This window comes from Thermobia domestica, chromosome 2, assembly GCF_964235325.1.
Source record: "Thermobia domestica chromosome 2, izTheDome1.hap1.1, whole genome shotgun sequence".
Taxonomy (NCBI): domain Eukaryota; kingdom Metazoa; phylum Arthropoda; class Insecta; order Zygentoma; family Lepismatidae; genus Thermobia; species Thermobia domestica.
This window is the reverse complement of record NC_137455.1, coordinates 181,942,531-181,958,911: the sequence shown is the minus strand read 5'-3', so window position 1 is coordinate 181,958,911 and position 16,381 is coordinate 181,942,531. Positions and strand designations below refer to the sequence as shown.

Sequence of the window (16,381 nt, the reverse complement as noted above, 5' to 3'; positions counted from 1 at the left end):
CCGTTGCACAAGCTTTTATTACATAATAAGGAATATTATCTGGACCTATAATAATAATAATAATAATAATAATAATAATAATAATAATAATAATAATAATAATAATAATAATAATTATTATTATTATTATTATTATTATTATTATTATTATTATTATTATTATTATTATTATTATTATTATTATTATTATTATTATTATTATTGCCAATATGAAACACTACCACAGCATACTTCAAAATGTTGTCATCATAATTCCATGTTAGAAACGTTTCAGCAAATTTCATTCTCCTATCACATTCGTTAGGATACAATTGCTGGACGTAGTGTAGCTATTTTATGCCCTAAAAGAGAAGTATATCTTCAGAATAGTTCAAATCTCATATTGTTTAAAGCCACTTTCAGAACATTATTGATGCAATGATTTTTGTGGACTTCTTGTAAGCATCTCAGTAACACCGAAAATATTTTCGCTTACTCTCGAGGTTGACATTGTTCCCGATTTCCTTGTATTTGCGGCTTTCCCTGCTATTCATAACTTAATAGTCCGATAATAATTTATAAATGTTTTAGCAACCACTGTGTTGCATTGATTCAACTACCCGTCCTCCACTACTTTTATACGTGTACCAAATATATATCCATCCTTCATACTGAACCACTTGCTTAGCTCTCTTTTTTTCATACTTAACTTAAATTCATATTTCACCTTGCAAAGGAAGAAAACGTTCACAAAATATGAAAACTTGAGGATATAAAAAGAATGGTCTTTCATTTGATTTTTACATTACATATCATTTAGGAACCAAAAGTCTGTAAACCATGACATTTCGCAAGCCTATATAGCAGAGCAGAGTCTACCTCACGCAACGTTTAATCCAGATAGGATGAGTTCGGTAATGAAAAATAAATATACAAGAACTACTTAGAATAAACCTTAGAATATGAAAAAAACAAATAAATATTGAAACAAAAGTTTGTAATGAAAGCGTACTAGGTAAATCGCCATATTAGTTAAATGAAAAAAAATATCACACACTATATGTAACGCAGTATGTAAAGTTAATAATGCTTGTCGGAAACTTTAAAAGGCCATAAGCAGCAACTATGTACAGTAGTTTTACACTGAGCAATAATTATTCTACGTGTATTGTTGCCAAATAAATTAAAAATGCAAATTTGTCGTATGTAGTGCAGAAACTGAAATTGAAATGAATCTATTAAGCATTGGGAAAGTGAAGTTTGTTGAATCAGAAGGAATTCAAATCCTGTCTTCTGTACAGTTAATCTAAGGTAGGGAGCTATGTAAAATTATATAATCTAACCGAAGCTAACGAAAGCTAAATATACCTAAACCAAATTTACCAATCAAAGCTTATTATATCTGTGTAAATATAACCAAAGCTCAATTAAGCTAAACAAAATCACTTATCGGATACTTTATAAGGTCTTAGGAGTATATTTGATCCAAAAAACATTAGCTTATAATTATTATTAACTTAAGCTAAGTAATGCAAGATCACTATCAAATACGATTTGCTAAAACAGTAGGGATATATTTATCCCAGAAACACTATATTTATATGCATTTTCTTTGCGCAGTTTAAAGTAAATGTGAGTCGTAGTTAAACTGCGCAAATAAATTCAATATAAGAGTATGTAAATTAATTTAATGTAATATAAGATTATAAAGTTTTTTTCACTTGATAGTTTCTGATATTTACTAGAATTATTTGTTTAAATCTACTTTGACACTTTTCTAGAAAACAAATTTAACTTTTGATTTTGTAAATCGTTACTAAAATATTATTGGGAATTTGTTATATTTATTAGTAGAGCAACCCACATTATGCTTTATTTTTTGTTTAATTATGCTTTTTTTTCAAATTATGCTTTATTATGTTTTATTGTTAATTTCAATCATTGTTTTACATTAATTATGTATAATGTATAATATTTACTATATATTAAATATTCTAAATATTTTGATCTATTTATTAATATTTTATGCAACCAGTTTCTTTCATATTTAATTAACTTTCTACTTAATGCACTGTAAAGAGATATGCATTACTTGAGTCTTTTTTTTATCACTTGTGTGCGCCTTATAGGTGCATATATACAGAGAAGGAAAGTTAAAGATGCCACCAAAAAGTACAGAAAGTGCTCAAGTTCAAGAGGTACACACAACAATATAGTATGGAGTTCTTGTGTACTATTCATTATTGGCGGAAAGTTTTCTTCTTCTTTTCCATTTTTCTTTTTCTCCACATCCAAGGATTACACTGAAAAGTTTACAGAAATAAAAATAAGCTTTTCATTGTTGCATTGTTATGTTCTAAATCAGTGGTTCTCAAACTTGTTGTTACCGCAACCCACATTAAATATTAAAAAGTATTTTGTGTCCCACCTACTTTTATTCAAATACACGTGATTCTATGTAATGGTGGTAAAATTTCAATTTCGTAAATCATAATTCTAATTTTTCCATATAAAGGTATCACAGAGCTCACACTATTCTCAAAGCAATGCCCTACTCCGTGACAGATTTTGACTCACCCATTCTCTTTCCATCCTAACACAGCATCTCTACTGACTGTACAACAGGGCAGGGCTCTGAATAACCACTTACTCTACACCTTATTAACAAACGCTTTCAATTTTCATTTCCTGAATGGTACTTACTTTACAACATATGTTTCTGCATCAAAATAAAATTTTCACAATTAAAAGGAAAAACTTCTCGCAATTTACCAAAGAAACGGCCTGCGACCCACCAATGAGTCGCGACCCACACTTTGAGAATCACTGTTCTAAATGATTTTGCATTATAAATATTGGTTTTAAAAATATTAATAGGTTAAACTTATGTTGATACTAAAAATATGTTAATATTAAAAATATTAATATTAGTATGTTAAACTTGCAATTAAACAGAATTTTCCAAGAATTGTGCTATATATTTTAAATTATGCTTTATGCTTTATTTTCTAAAATTATGCTTTATTATGCTTTTATAATTAGTTTCTTCTGGACCCTTAGACAACCACAACCATGTTCAAGGTACCAACCATATGTGTATATTGTATTATGCTTTTTATGCTTTTGGGTTGCCTTATTTATTAGCATGAAAGGGTCTTTCCTGGTAAGATATTGAAATTGGCCCTTGATCCAAATTTTGTTGCTATTGGCCAAAAAGGTTACCCTTGACCTAAAACTACCTCAAAATATTTTTGACCTCCTACCCCTCCCCTTACCGAGTTATCTTATTATACGTGCTCAAAATTGAATATTTTTAAAATTTTGGTGGGGGTGGTTCAAAAAGTGAAAGTTTCACAGATTGTAGATACTATCTAGATGCAAATGTGCAATTTTTCCAAAACTATCGATGCGTATTTGCTTTATTTATTTATTTTTTTTTTTTTTTTTGTTTGTTTGTTGAAAATTTCAAAAAATTGTAGAAAAAATTGGGGGGGACACGTTCCTGATTTTTTGGTTAAAAGAATTGTTATACCCTTAGGTACAACATATATATTTTTTCGAGGCCTGAAAGTGATGGCAACATTGCCAAAAAGAAATAAAACTGAAAACAAACGTGTTTTTCGCACAGTTTTTTCCACCATTTTAGGGCCCTCAAGGTGAGGGTCCCCTTCAAACAATCCTTTGCCAAAGTTCACAATTTTCCTTTCTCTTGCGTCCCTTCCACTTCTGTCGTTTTACGGCTGTTTCGATTGTGTCCATTTTGAAACAGAAACACCAAATATATCTCCCCAACAGTGCTCCCACTTCAACCGACTCTTGCACAACAAAGTTACACACAGCTCGCAGTAGAGAGTGCCATTGTGTGCGGCCATTGAAGCAAGCACTGAGAAATACGAGGAACCGACGCGAGGTACGAAGAACCGGTTGAAGTTGAAGCATTGTAGTGAAAAAACTGTGCGAAAAACACGTTTGTTTTCAGTTTTATTTCTTTTTGACAATGTTGTCATTACTTTCATGCCCCGAAAAAAATATATGTTGTACCTAAGGATATAACAAACTTTTAAACCAAAAAATCAGAAACGTGTCCCCCTCCCAAAATGTTTTCTACAATGTTTTGAAATTTTCAACACGCAAAAAAATAAAGAAAATACGCATCGATAGTTTTGAAAACATAAAAGGAAAGAAAGTAATGCGCTATATGATACTCCTTTTAAGAAATAATACAAGATCCGTGATATCTATAGTAGTATAAAATAACTAAAACCATTTATTTATTTTTGCAGGGGCCTTTAGAGGTTAGTCCAGTGACAGGTCGCTTAGAACCCTATTACCCATCTTGGAAAAGAAATCTGTTTCGTTACTTTGTTAGTGTTCCTGTCATTTGTCTTTGTTTAGCTGTGGTTTTTATAGTCATGTTCCTTATACTCGAACTTCAGGTGAGTAGATAATATTATCATATTCCAAGATATAAATATATATATTTATTAAAGATGTATGTGTTTTTATAGATATACATAGCAAGGAAAAGTGGTTATATTCTAATTATTCTTGTAATGCAGACTGAAAATTATTTGGCCTAATTCTTTAGTTACTTCTTGATCCAAGATATCTACTACCCAAAGACCACGAACTTGGTCAGCCAGGTATATCAGCTGAAACTTTCGAATTCCTATACAACAAACTATGCTTTGGCGACCTTTTATATTCAATCCTGCTCACATTTAAATGTATCAGAAATAAACACGAGTCGCTAAAAATCACTAAGAGATGTATCTTCCTTTCAGCCGTAAAAACTTGCTCGTCTTTGCAGGAATATTATCATTTAAAAAAATAAAATAAAATAAAATTCAATTATGAAATTCTGTCTGAATGAATATAAAATCCTTCCTGAATTTCTTTTTTACTTAAGTTATATTCATGCACATGTTTGAATGTTTCTCATAATTTATCAAATACATTCTTTCAAATTTTATCGTATTGATTTGATATATGCATATAACTGTATGTATATATTTAAAAATGCTTAAATTTTGTGTTCAAAATATTCAATACATTTCTTCAGATATTATGGCTGTTTTAACATTTTGACTACAACTTAAATAGTCGTTTTTGAGTAGTTAACTAGGTATCTTATTCATATACTTCCTTAGGTAATTGGATTAAGGATAAATTAAATAAAAAAAATAATGTGCAAAACCTCACATCTGTGTTGAAATAAAATAATTTATATATATAAATGTGATTGTGTACTCGTTTGTAAAAGGTCCGTTCTATTGAAAAAAAGAATTATCAGAGTAATTTCAGATTCATGATCCTGAAGATTTTAATCTTGTATTTCTAATTGAATCTTAAAATCTAATATTGAAGATCAATACAATACTGTAAAGAAGCAAAAAGGATGTTGATACTGTTATGAGACTGAAGGCTTAACAAAAAAGAAATAATGTACTTATATAGTAGTTGTGTTGCGTAAGAAGTTATCATTATCATCAGATTATTTCACCAACCAACCTATATTATAGTTTGTGTAATCATAATTGCATAATTGGGAATTATTTCAATCGTAGAGTATTTTAATATATATATATATATATATATATATATATATATATATAGAGAGAGAGAGAGAGAGAGAGAGAGAGAGAGAGAGAGAGAGAGAAATACAAATGGATGAAATAACAGTCCTAAATAATATTATGGAATAATAAATTATAATTTTACATTGTTAACTTTATTTAAATTTAAAAAAACGTTAAGAATAATAGTAACTAATACTTATTTTTCCCAGGAATGGTGGGATAAACAAATTAAGGAAAGAAGTTATCCATTCTGCCTTAGCTACATCCCTAAGATAATTTTGGCATTTGTGATAACATTACTGGATGATGCATATCACAAAGTGGCTCTTTGGTTAAATGACAAAGGTACGTTAAATTCAATCACTAGTTGCATATTTTTAATCTTATTAATTCGTTTTAATGCATTCTTTCTCTTCTAATATTTATTGTAAATTTTCTTGATGCAGATTATGTTAAATTGCTTCATGTAGTTCTAATGTTCAAAAATTGAATTTATCATATTGTTTTGACTAGCTTTCTGAGATTCATCTTTGTAGAAGAAGATGCATATAGAAGACTTACTGATAAGAATTTTTTTGTTCTCTATATTTTATTCTTTTCCTAGTTTACATTTAATCGGTTCGTATAATTGAATGGTCCGTGCAATTATGGTGCAATTCAATTCAGAGCATGTCTACTCAGAGAGAGAACTTTACAATGTCTTGGATGCTAGCGTGTACAGTTAAATGAATAAATATAATTTTTGTGCTTCAAACAGAATTTTAGTTAGAAAGAATATTTTGGTTCCTTATGGAGATATACATATTATTTTGATGTAATTAATAACATTTCCATTACAATAATTAACACAGAAGATATACAAAATACAACATCTGTAAGAACTATCCAGGAAGTTTAGAAACATGGTGAAGCAGATTTATGTATTCTTAAATACTGTAATGCTTTGACCTAGCAATTTAATAGAACATTTCAATTTATACAATATTATCCATATCATGTAGTTGTTCATTGCCAACATCTATGTAGAACTTTTTGTTTGTTTTGTCAGTATTACCCAACGAATGAAAATATAATTACATTGAAAATATTTTGTGGTATACTGCATATACTCATTAACTTCATTACATAGAAACATTTAATGATTAAGTTGATATTTATTTATCATGACTTGACGATATGATCACATACTTATTTCCTTGTCCTACTAGAATGTTCAATTAGTTCGAACATTGACAAAGATCGACTGTATTTCCTGAAATTTCCTGTTGGTATCTTGCTTACCGCAGCTTGTTTTTCTCAATTGTTATTTTTCAAACTTACTCGAAATATTCCTGTGCCAGACTTTAAGTAAAAGGTGTCGGATGGAAACAGGTATAGCATAAGTTTAACAATTTTAAAGCCATAATGTGAACTACTGATTTGTTCTCTCTGCTTCGTGGTGGTTTATCAGATTGAAGAGACATGTGCCACACACCGAGAGAAAGAAAAATGAAAGAAAGTCATCATACGCATTAAAACATTAGTCTCATTCTATGACTAATCTATGAATGCCGTCCCTCTAAAATTTGGAAAGTCTCGTTCGAACCATTGGCAAAGGATTTCACCTCGTCACACAATCTTCTGTGCAGTATCATAACTAATGCTCATCTATGATTCGATTACTCAGATTTCCATTTGAACAAATAGCTTCAGACACCTTTGCAGAATTAAGTTAAGACACAACAACGTAGGTTTGACCACAGTGAGAAGAATTACTAGTTTCTGCGTGTTCTTGCCAAAACATTCTTGATCAATCGACTACTGCTATTCTTGATATGCATGCGTCGCAATACACGTCCTTCATTCGACGAAACACTGCCTTGTTTGACATTCTTTAACAGTGAGGAACTGTATGACAACACATTGATCTAGTGAGGACGAGTTGCGGATGCGGAACGCCATCTTTTAAAGGTTATTCCTACTTTGACGTAACCATGGAACCATTATTTCCACTATGCATGAACAAAGATATATGCCATGTTATACCACTGCAACTACGCGTTTCTTTCATCACATCATATTGTAGTTATGGTGGAAGAATGGGTTTCAGTTATATATTTTTTAGCTGTCTTTGCCTCTGTACAACTGTGATTGATGAACTGAAAAAAAATCAAATCTTGTCTCGTATTTCGTATGTCCATTTTCATATTTCTATAATGTTATTCAGCATAAGACAAGATTATTTTATTGTGTTTCTTGGCAGCTACGATTTCGTTATTATAGACATTTGTAAAGAAATTGCGCAATGTTTTACAATCGCACTTTTAAACACTGTATAGAAGGAATATTCAGAGTCTGGATATCCTTACCTATACTGCAATGTCAATTTCTTCTGTTATATATATATATCATTGATTTTATATACGTTAATTCTAATAATATTGATATAATATCTTCAAGAGCTCTCTTGTGGCTAAGGAGTTAGCGTACGTGCCATTAGCATGAAAGATCTGGGTTCAATTCTCAGTGGGAACTCATAGAGTTCGGATCCCATGTTAATCTAGGCCCACGTCTCATATAACCTCGTTGCTGAAAAGGATGTTAAACCAAATCAAAATCAAATCAAATAAAAAAAATCTTCCAAATTATTTAAAATTTTCGTATGTGTAGATAATAAGTAATGTATTTAAAAAATTATAAAATATGTATCCTCAATTAAGCTTTTATTTCTTTGGAGCACATATGAGCTTCTAACTATTAGCTGTAATTATTCTTCTCCATTAATCTGTTACAACATTTTTTAGATTTAAAATAACGGCTAAAACTTAGAAATTACTGCAAAATAGAATGTGGAAATCTATTTTCTTCTAATGTGGTTTAATTGCTAGAGACATTAAACACAAAATCAACCAACCATCATCAAGCTATGCAGTTATAAACTAATATCTGAGCTAATTAAGTTTTCTTCCTGCTGTTCAAAAATAAGCTAAAAACTCTGTTTAAACAATATTCTTTATCTATTATGTGTATTTTATCCAGTACTTAAATTTATAATTTTGCTTTAAAATGAAGATCTGCTTTCTAGTATGGATTTGAAGAGAATTATCTCAAAATAGTTAAGTTGTTAGGACACTTATTAATCAACTAGTGCTTGACTTTTTGAAATTCAATTCAAAACTGATATTCCCCACTGAGAATCATTTTTTAGATTGAATCATAAACATAATATTTAATCAAACTATTTATCCATTGCTAAGTGGAAAAGTACAAAAGTAACATAATATACGCGAGTATTCATCCATAAATAATATAATAGATTCAGCACAAACACAAATAGGTAGATGTCTGCGGAGCTTGCATGTTAGAAAACAATATATTCCGTTTATTTATATTTTAAATGGAATAAATTTCATAATTATTCCTTTGGAATAAATTAGTCAATATAAGCTAAAATTGGTTTCAAAAAGGAGAAAAAATAGGAAAATATATGAAGAAAATTTCCTATGTTTCTTGTATATCTAATAATAATTGCTTGTTAATTGCTTGCATAGTTAAAAAATTCAGGAGGTACAAAATTCATATCTGAATGTGTACATAACAAAATACTCAACATTATTTACAAGGAAAAATTATCAAAATGGTCTTTCATAATTTTTTTCTATGATATAAACAAATATGAAGTTACCCATCTAAAGTACAATGCATTTATATTTCAATTGTTCCCATTCAACATAAACATCAAAAGTTTCATAGGATCATTCATGTTTATAATTTTCATTGGAATTATGTAATGAAACATCTCAACTCTTATATGAAACATTATCAAACACAAGTGAAATTTAATGAAAATTTATTTTCGTCGCAAAAAAGTTTAAAAATAATTACAATGTCAGAAAAGTATTTTATTAGCTTGTTAATATTTTATCATATATATATCTATGAGACATAATGGCTAAATTTTCAAATGTACTTTTTTAATTTGAGGTAAATTGAAAACATTCAAAATTAACTGAAATTTCTGTTAAAGCACTAGAAATATTAGTAATAATTGATTCTTTATTTTCATATTACAGAGAACTTTAGGGTAGAAGAAAACTATCAGAATCATCTTATTATTAAACTTGTTCTGGTCAGTAGACTATTTATGTCTGGTCAGTAGACTATACATATCTATATATCTATATAAATATTTATGTCTTTTTTCTGTTATATTTCCTTTCCTTGTTTCCATGAATAAAAAATGACTGTCAGAGTGAAAACACCCTTTCGTGGGCCATTCCAATAATTATAAATGTATATATTCTTCTGTACACTTGTACATTCGTAGCATGGATTGTTTTTTTAAAAAAATAAGACAGAAAGAGGGTACAATATTTTAATTTTTTCAGTTTGTTATGGATATCAGCACGAGAATAATATATCCTTTGCTTCTGGAATGGGCTCATAGACAACGGGTACGATCAGCTCAGTGCTTCTGTGACTGTACCTCACCCCACAACCATAATTGTTTTTTCCTTGTTTAACCATTGCTCTTTTATTTTTAGATAAGGAACAGTGCAGCTAAAAGTAGAAGAATCATAGTTAAAACATCAACCCATAAATCAGTTTATAACACTTGTTTGTACTCATAAACACACCAAACCCTTTCATAAACACACCAAACCTATAACAGTAGAATAATTTTGTAGTAAACGTGTTAAATTAATCTTTGCCTATAATATAACATGTCATGTAATTAAGTAACACTACAATATACCTTTTACGTTATTCAAATAGTAGTTTTGTTAGGTAGAAACCCTAGGCATGATCTTGAGAATATTTTCTTTTAAGTAATAACTGTCGTAGTAAGGAATTAATAATTATCAAAGGGTCTATATCAAACTATACTTGCCCATTTAATCCACTGTTTCGAACCTTTGTTTTATATGTTCAAATTAATTATAAAATCATTTTGTGTTAGAAGTATCTACGTACGACAGAGGGAAATAATTTCATAAACCATAGTTGTCGTCTGTTAAAGAAATTCACAATATACATACGCGTATATATGAATATGGTTGGGAAATATTTCTTTAATATTGATAGAATAATTAACAATAATTTCTTGATATTTAAGAATTTGCATTATTTCGGAACTTAAACAAATAATAATATATTTTAAAGATACTATTTTAGGAAATAATCTTATATAAAATTCCCTTTTGCACCTTTCGGTGTTCTACTGATAACAGAACACCTTTTTTAGATTTTGCATTCGATATGTATATTTGAGTATTCTTTTTTAGTATATATATTTTTGCAGCTTAAAGGTACATAGTTCTGGTTTGAGTGATTTACTTTTTAATAACTAAATAAGGTAACAAAAACTAATTTAAAGTTTGAGAAATAAAAATCCCGATACTTCATAAAACCACTGATGAAATTATATAAATTAAAGACTACAGATTGTCTGAATGCTGAGATTTCCATTATTAATAAAAAAAAATAATGATGTCGTTTCGTTTTGATGTAATATGTATAATTTCCAAAACAATAGTCTAAATTACTCGTACAGAGTGTCAATGTACAAGATAAAGCACAAAGTAAGAGAAATATTATTTTTGTTACTATCTAATTTTATTGTTTTACGAATAAGGTGGAACTGAATATCCACTTTATCAAAAAAACATTTATATCATACTTAAATAGTTACATCTCTTTATCTAATTTTAGTAAAATCTAAGAGATATGAGCTACATACCCAAGTCCTATCCACTTACTCCTATCATTTTTTCCTTTTAAATCCTCGTTCTTAAAACGATCTCTACCTAGTTTGAAAATATAACTAGTTTGTTTATTATAAGCGCTACTACCTAGTTTGTTTATTATAAGCGCTATTCCTTTCAAAAAGATTTGCTTGAAATGTTTTGAAACATATGCGTTTATTTGTAATCATATTCTTATAAAGTATAAGGTAGATTAATATCTTTATTGAGTACGAATAGTTGGATTTGTTTAGATTTTCTAGTTAGATTCGGCTCTGTTCTCTTCCTGTGTTCTGTAATATCAATCATAGAAATTATTATCCTAAACTGAGAAGCAAGATACCATTCACGAAAAAATATTTAAATTATATAGTTTATGCACATCAATGTCAAAGAAAATAATACATTTGTGAAAGAATATAAAGTTCAACGTAGTGTGATTTTTGGAAGAACGTGAGATAAGTAGAAAAATTCAGTTGATATATGTATGACTTGATTAGCAACGAATAATATTCATTGATAGAGATATTGATGGAGAATGGTTTCAATAGTTGCAATTCATTCTTTCTGATTCTTTTAATTATTTCTGTATTAAAAAAAGTTATAGAAAAGTTTGTAAATAAAAAATATGCGCGCGATTTCTTATGATAATCATGAAATAAAATAATTATCAATTACAAAAGTTGATTGCAACCTACAAAGTAATACTACAAATGCTTGTCATATGCCTACTAGAGAGAAGGTATCTAGCAACAGGAAGGTAAAATGAAGAAGAAAAGCAAAGAAAGAAAGAAAGAAAAACTTGAAAAACATAATGAATAGCAAGTTTGGTTTGAAAAAAATGGTATTAATAAGCAATTAAATTTTAAAAAATAGGCCAAATTTGGACAGAGACAGTAACTTTGTTACTAGCATGGTTTCTTACAATACTCCTAACTTTATTTAATTAAATTTAAAAGTGCATTAACAGTTAAAGTAATTGAGTATAATTGAGTTATCTAAATTCCTTGACTCACATTTGTATATCGTCGATACATTTATTTACCGGAATTTTCGATTAAGGGTTTTATCTTTTTCAGTGGCTTTTTTGAAAATTTTAACTTATTTTTAATCATGACGCCGCTTTCTTCAAAACTTCAACTGTTACTTTTAATCATATCTCATGACACTGAAAATATTTTTTGAGATTTTAGCACATTTAAAAATGATGAAATCCTTCATTAAAAGTTCCAGTAATTAAATATGTCGACGTATGAAAAGTTGAATCAAGTTATTTGTTATCATAAGTCAGTGTAGTTCCTTAAGTAATTATTTAAATTCCTATTTAAACAAAAACTGTTTCCAAAGAAACATAGACTTCTTAACCATAACAATTAGGCAATGCCTATAACATTAGTTTATAAGCACCTCGGACAAAAAATTACGAAGTACGTACTTTATTTGTCAATACCGTGTTACATCCCCACTGGCTCGGATAATAGCTTTGATTTTGTTTGTCACACTGTCAATGTGGGATCGGATGACATTCGCGTCCAGTTTGGTCCATTCCTGGAACAATTGGGCACGTAGAGTGGCCAACGTGGGGGAATGTCGCTGTCTCTTCTTCACTGTCCGTTCCAACATGTCCCAAATTTTCTCGATCACGTTGAGATCAGGGGAATTTGCGGGTCAAGAAAGATGTGGGATGTCCACCTGATGCTCAGCAAACCAATCCTGCACAATCCTAGCTCGGTGAACGGTGCAGTTGTCATCTTCGACTTGGGGCTTGGGGATGTGGCCATGTTGCAGAAACTGGACAAATAACACCACCCCTTTATCCAGAATAGTCACGTAATCTGCAGCTGTCATGCGGTTGCTCACCTCTATCAAGGGGCCCACAGCAGCACTGGAAATATATCCCCAAAACATGACACTATAACCCCACCTTCCTTTGGCACAGCCCGTTGCACACACTCTGCTTTGTAAGTTTCTCCGGTCCGCTGCATCACACTGGCCCGGCCGTCATTGGAATAGAGGCAGAACCGGGACTCATCGGGCCAGATGATGCGTCGCCACTGTTCAGTAGTCCAGTGGCAGTATTGTTTCGCCCACGCCAGGCGCTTTTTCTTCTGTGTGGCAGTCAGCCTGGCGCGTACCCGGGCAACGCGACTGAATATGCCTACACCATGCAGTTCTCGGCGCAGCGTTCGCTCAGACACTGGACGACTAGGCCCTGTATTGTACTCCTGCAGCAGTTTCTGTCGAGTTTGAAGTCGTTGAGAGGTCGCTAATCTCTCCAGACGTCGACGGTCGTGCTCGGCCATGGTGGGTTTTCGGCCACAGTTGCTCCGAGAGGATTGCTTGCTTCCCGAGCCCTCCACTGTGCATGGACAGCACTTACCGTGGAGTCGGACACACCAACAAACTGAGTCACCTCCTGTAGGGAATGTTCATGTTCACGCCCAAACATAATGGCTCCTTTTTGCCACTCGGTCACATCCTTCCTTTGGCCCATGGTTCACCCTGCAATTAAAGCATATCGCGTCAGTATACACGTCGTACCAGCGTGACAGTGTCAACAATAACATACAAGACCCTAATTTGGGTATCGACAGGCATATTGCTATATCAGGCCTGTTGTCTCATGGCCTAGCGAATGCTCCCACTTCGTAATTTTTTGTCCGGGATGCTTAAGTATGCTTTTGTAAAGCTCTGCAAACTGATATACTATTTAGAGAAACTAGCGAAATTTAACTCAAAATATATGATTAGGTATAAATCTTGAATTAGTAGAGTGCTTCAAAATACTAGAGACAATTTTCAATGGAACACACACAATTTAGGCACAGAAATGACTCAAGTGATCCTACGAAGTGATGTTTTTCTTTAATTTTTGTAGTTCGCTCAATTTCATACTATTGTTTTAAAATGTCCAACTAAAGTAGTAAATTATTATGACAAATTATTTTATATGTCATTTCATCTTGTGTGTAGTAGTAGTTTGAATCATTGCGGTTTTTAATTGATTTTTTTATCTTCCAAGGTATTTGTTCGTTTAAGGAGATAAATGCTTATGTAACTGTTAATTATTATTATTATTTAATAATCTGTTTCTCTTTATTAGCATTTTCATTTCATTACAAATTAGTAGTTTTCTATTAGTTATATGTGAAATAATTTCAATATTCAAACACATTGAATTTGTATGTATGTGTAATTAAAGAATATTTGTATCTTTTTAAGTTTTACTTTGCGTTTGTCATACTATATTGGAGTTTATTGTGTGTTTACTTTTATAATTAATTGTGTATGTAGATAAAATTTTTGATAACTTTATTTTTTTAGTCTAAGCTATTTCTTAATATTTAGTTAGTAAAAATCTATGTTTTCAGGATTTCAAAACGTTTTAGAAGACAGGATGTGTAGTTTGTAGTTATTCTGTTTAATGTGTACCATAGTAGAATTAAATACAAATCAGTTAAAATATTTTGGAAATTGGTTTAAATGTAATTTAAATTGTACTACAGGAAATCGCTTTAACAGGAGTGGTAGACAATTCAAACGTAAAGTTGCAATAATTGGTTCGTTATATCTTAAAAAATATAATTATACATTTTATATATTGTAGGAAGCAAGATCATCATTATGTTATTTCATGTGGATTAAATGGGTATAATATAAATATAGCTCATGTCTTAAACATTTAAGTTTCTAATTATATTATTAATTTTTGTGCAGAGTGTAATTTATGGCCTGTAACCTACTTTAGAATTTAAGCAAAATAAAAGCATGCCCCGCGATTTGATACTTAAACAAAGATATTTGTTTTTTTTTTTATTATTTTTTTTTTTTATTTGTGGGAGCAGGCACAGTGGTTCTGAGCCTGATAAAAGCTCTGAAATATTAAACCTTATATATACATATATCCTGCATGACAAGAAATTGGTTGGTTTTGATGTGAGTGTGTTTGTGTTCTTTTATTCAATCACCAAAGAAAAACCTGTTTGCCATATTTTTTTTAAGACGAAAGAAAGGACATCTTACAGTTCAGACTATATATTAAGTTTCTTTCTCTTTCCAACCAGAAAACTACAGGCTTGACACGAAGTATGAAAATCACCTAATCGTCAAAGTAGCATTGGTTTGTATCCATATGAGCATTAATGCTTGTTTTGGTGTGTTTAGAATAGTTACTAATTAGTTGTGCTAGCATGGGCTTGTTATGTGTCATGAGTAGGGCTGTAGGAAATATAACATTCCTCAACTGCATTTCCATCCTCAGCTTTTATCCTACCTCACCTCGCACTGTGTAAACTACTATATTTTACGTTATTTTGCTTTTGTTTTTAGGAAAAAATGGCACAAACTTATGCAAAAAAAATTTAAAAAAAAGAAAAAAGAAAAATTATAATCGTACATGTAGCAACTATTAGACAAACACGTGTAGTCACATGCGTAATATATCATTTTGTTATTAAAAAAAACAAAAAAAAAAACAAGTATATATATATATATATATGTCTGCTATTTCTGTGAGTAAGTAGTAGACATGAACTTATGTATCACAAGTATTGTATATATATGATTAAAGTCATATAAAAATCATAAATAAATAAATAAATAAAATTGTTTATTTTTCAAGTAATATTCATTAATTTTGGTGAAAATACATGCGTACAAAATCAAGAGACCAAGTTTTCATTAAAGAAGAATATAAAATATACATTTTTTTGTCTTCGTATGTTTGTACGCATTGATATTCAATTTTTTTCTTCTTCTTTTTATTTCTTTACAGTTCCAGTTCGTCAATTCATTCCTGTCTCTATTTTACATAGCATTTTACTTACAAGATCAAGAAAAGTTGAAAGAGGTATGAGTTCTTTGTTTTTCCCTTTCTTTTTACATTTGAAACTGAATTTAAATACGTGAATATGAGATTATGTATGGAAGAGATTTCAAAAAAGAATAGCTAAAATTAAGTATGGAAGAGACTAAAAAGATTAATGTCACATTCTAAGCTTACATAATATTTCTGAGGTAGAATTAATCAGTTTGCAACCTGTATCACATGTGAAGCACAATTGAATCAAAACAATAGTATAATATAGTACTAATAAGAGC

The 16,381-nt window shown here is 30.3% G+C and overlaps 1 protein-coding gene across 2 annotated transcripts in view; it reads left to right on the top strand.

The window, feature by feature from the left end:
• wwk (anoctamin 8 white walker) overlaps positions 1-16,381 on the top strand; it is a 246,261-nt gene that overhangs the window by 194,647 nt on the left and 35,233 nt on the right. Inside the window, exons 8-11 of one of the 2 annotated variants that reach the window (XM_081748153.1) lie at positions 4,263-4,415; positions 5,768-5,903; positions 15,346-15,401; positions 16,056-16,130. In XM_081748153.1, coding sequence (XP_081604279.1) covers positions 4,263-4,415; positions 5,768-5,903; positions 15,346-15,401; positions 16,056-16,130 — 420 coding nt within the window. Of the gene's footprint in view, positions 1-4,262; positions 4,416-5,767; positions 5,904-9,610; positions 9,667-15,345; positions 15,402-16,055; positions 16,131-16,381 lie in introns of both variants that reach the window. The other variant, XM_081748155.1, reaches the window with a different exon arrangement.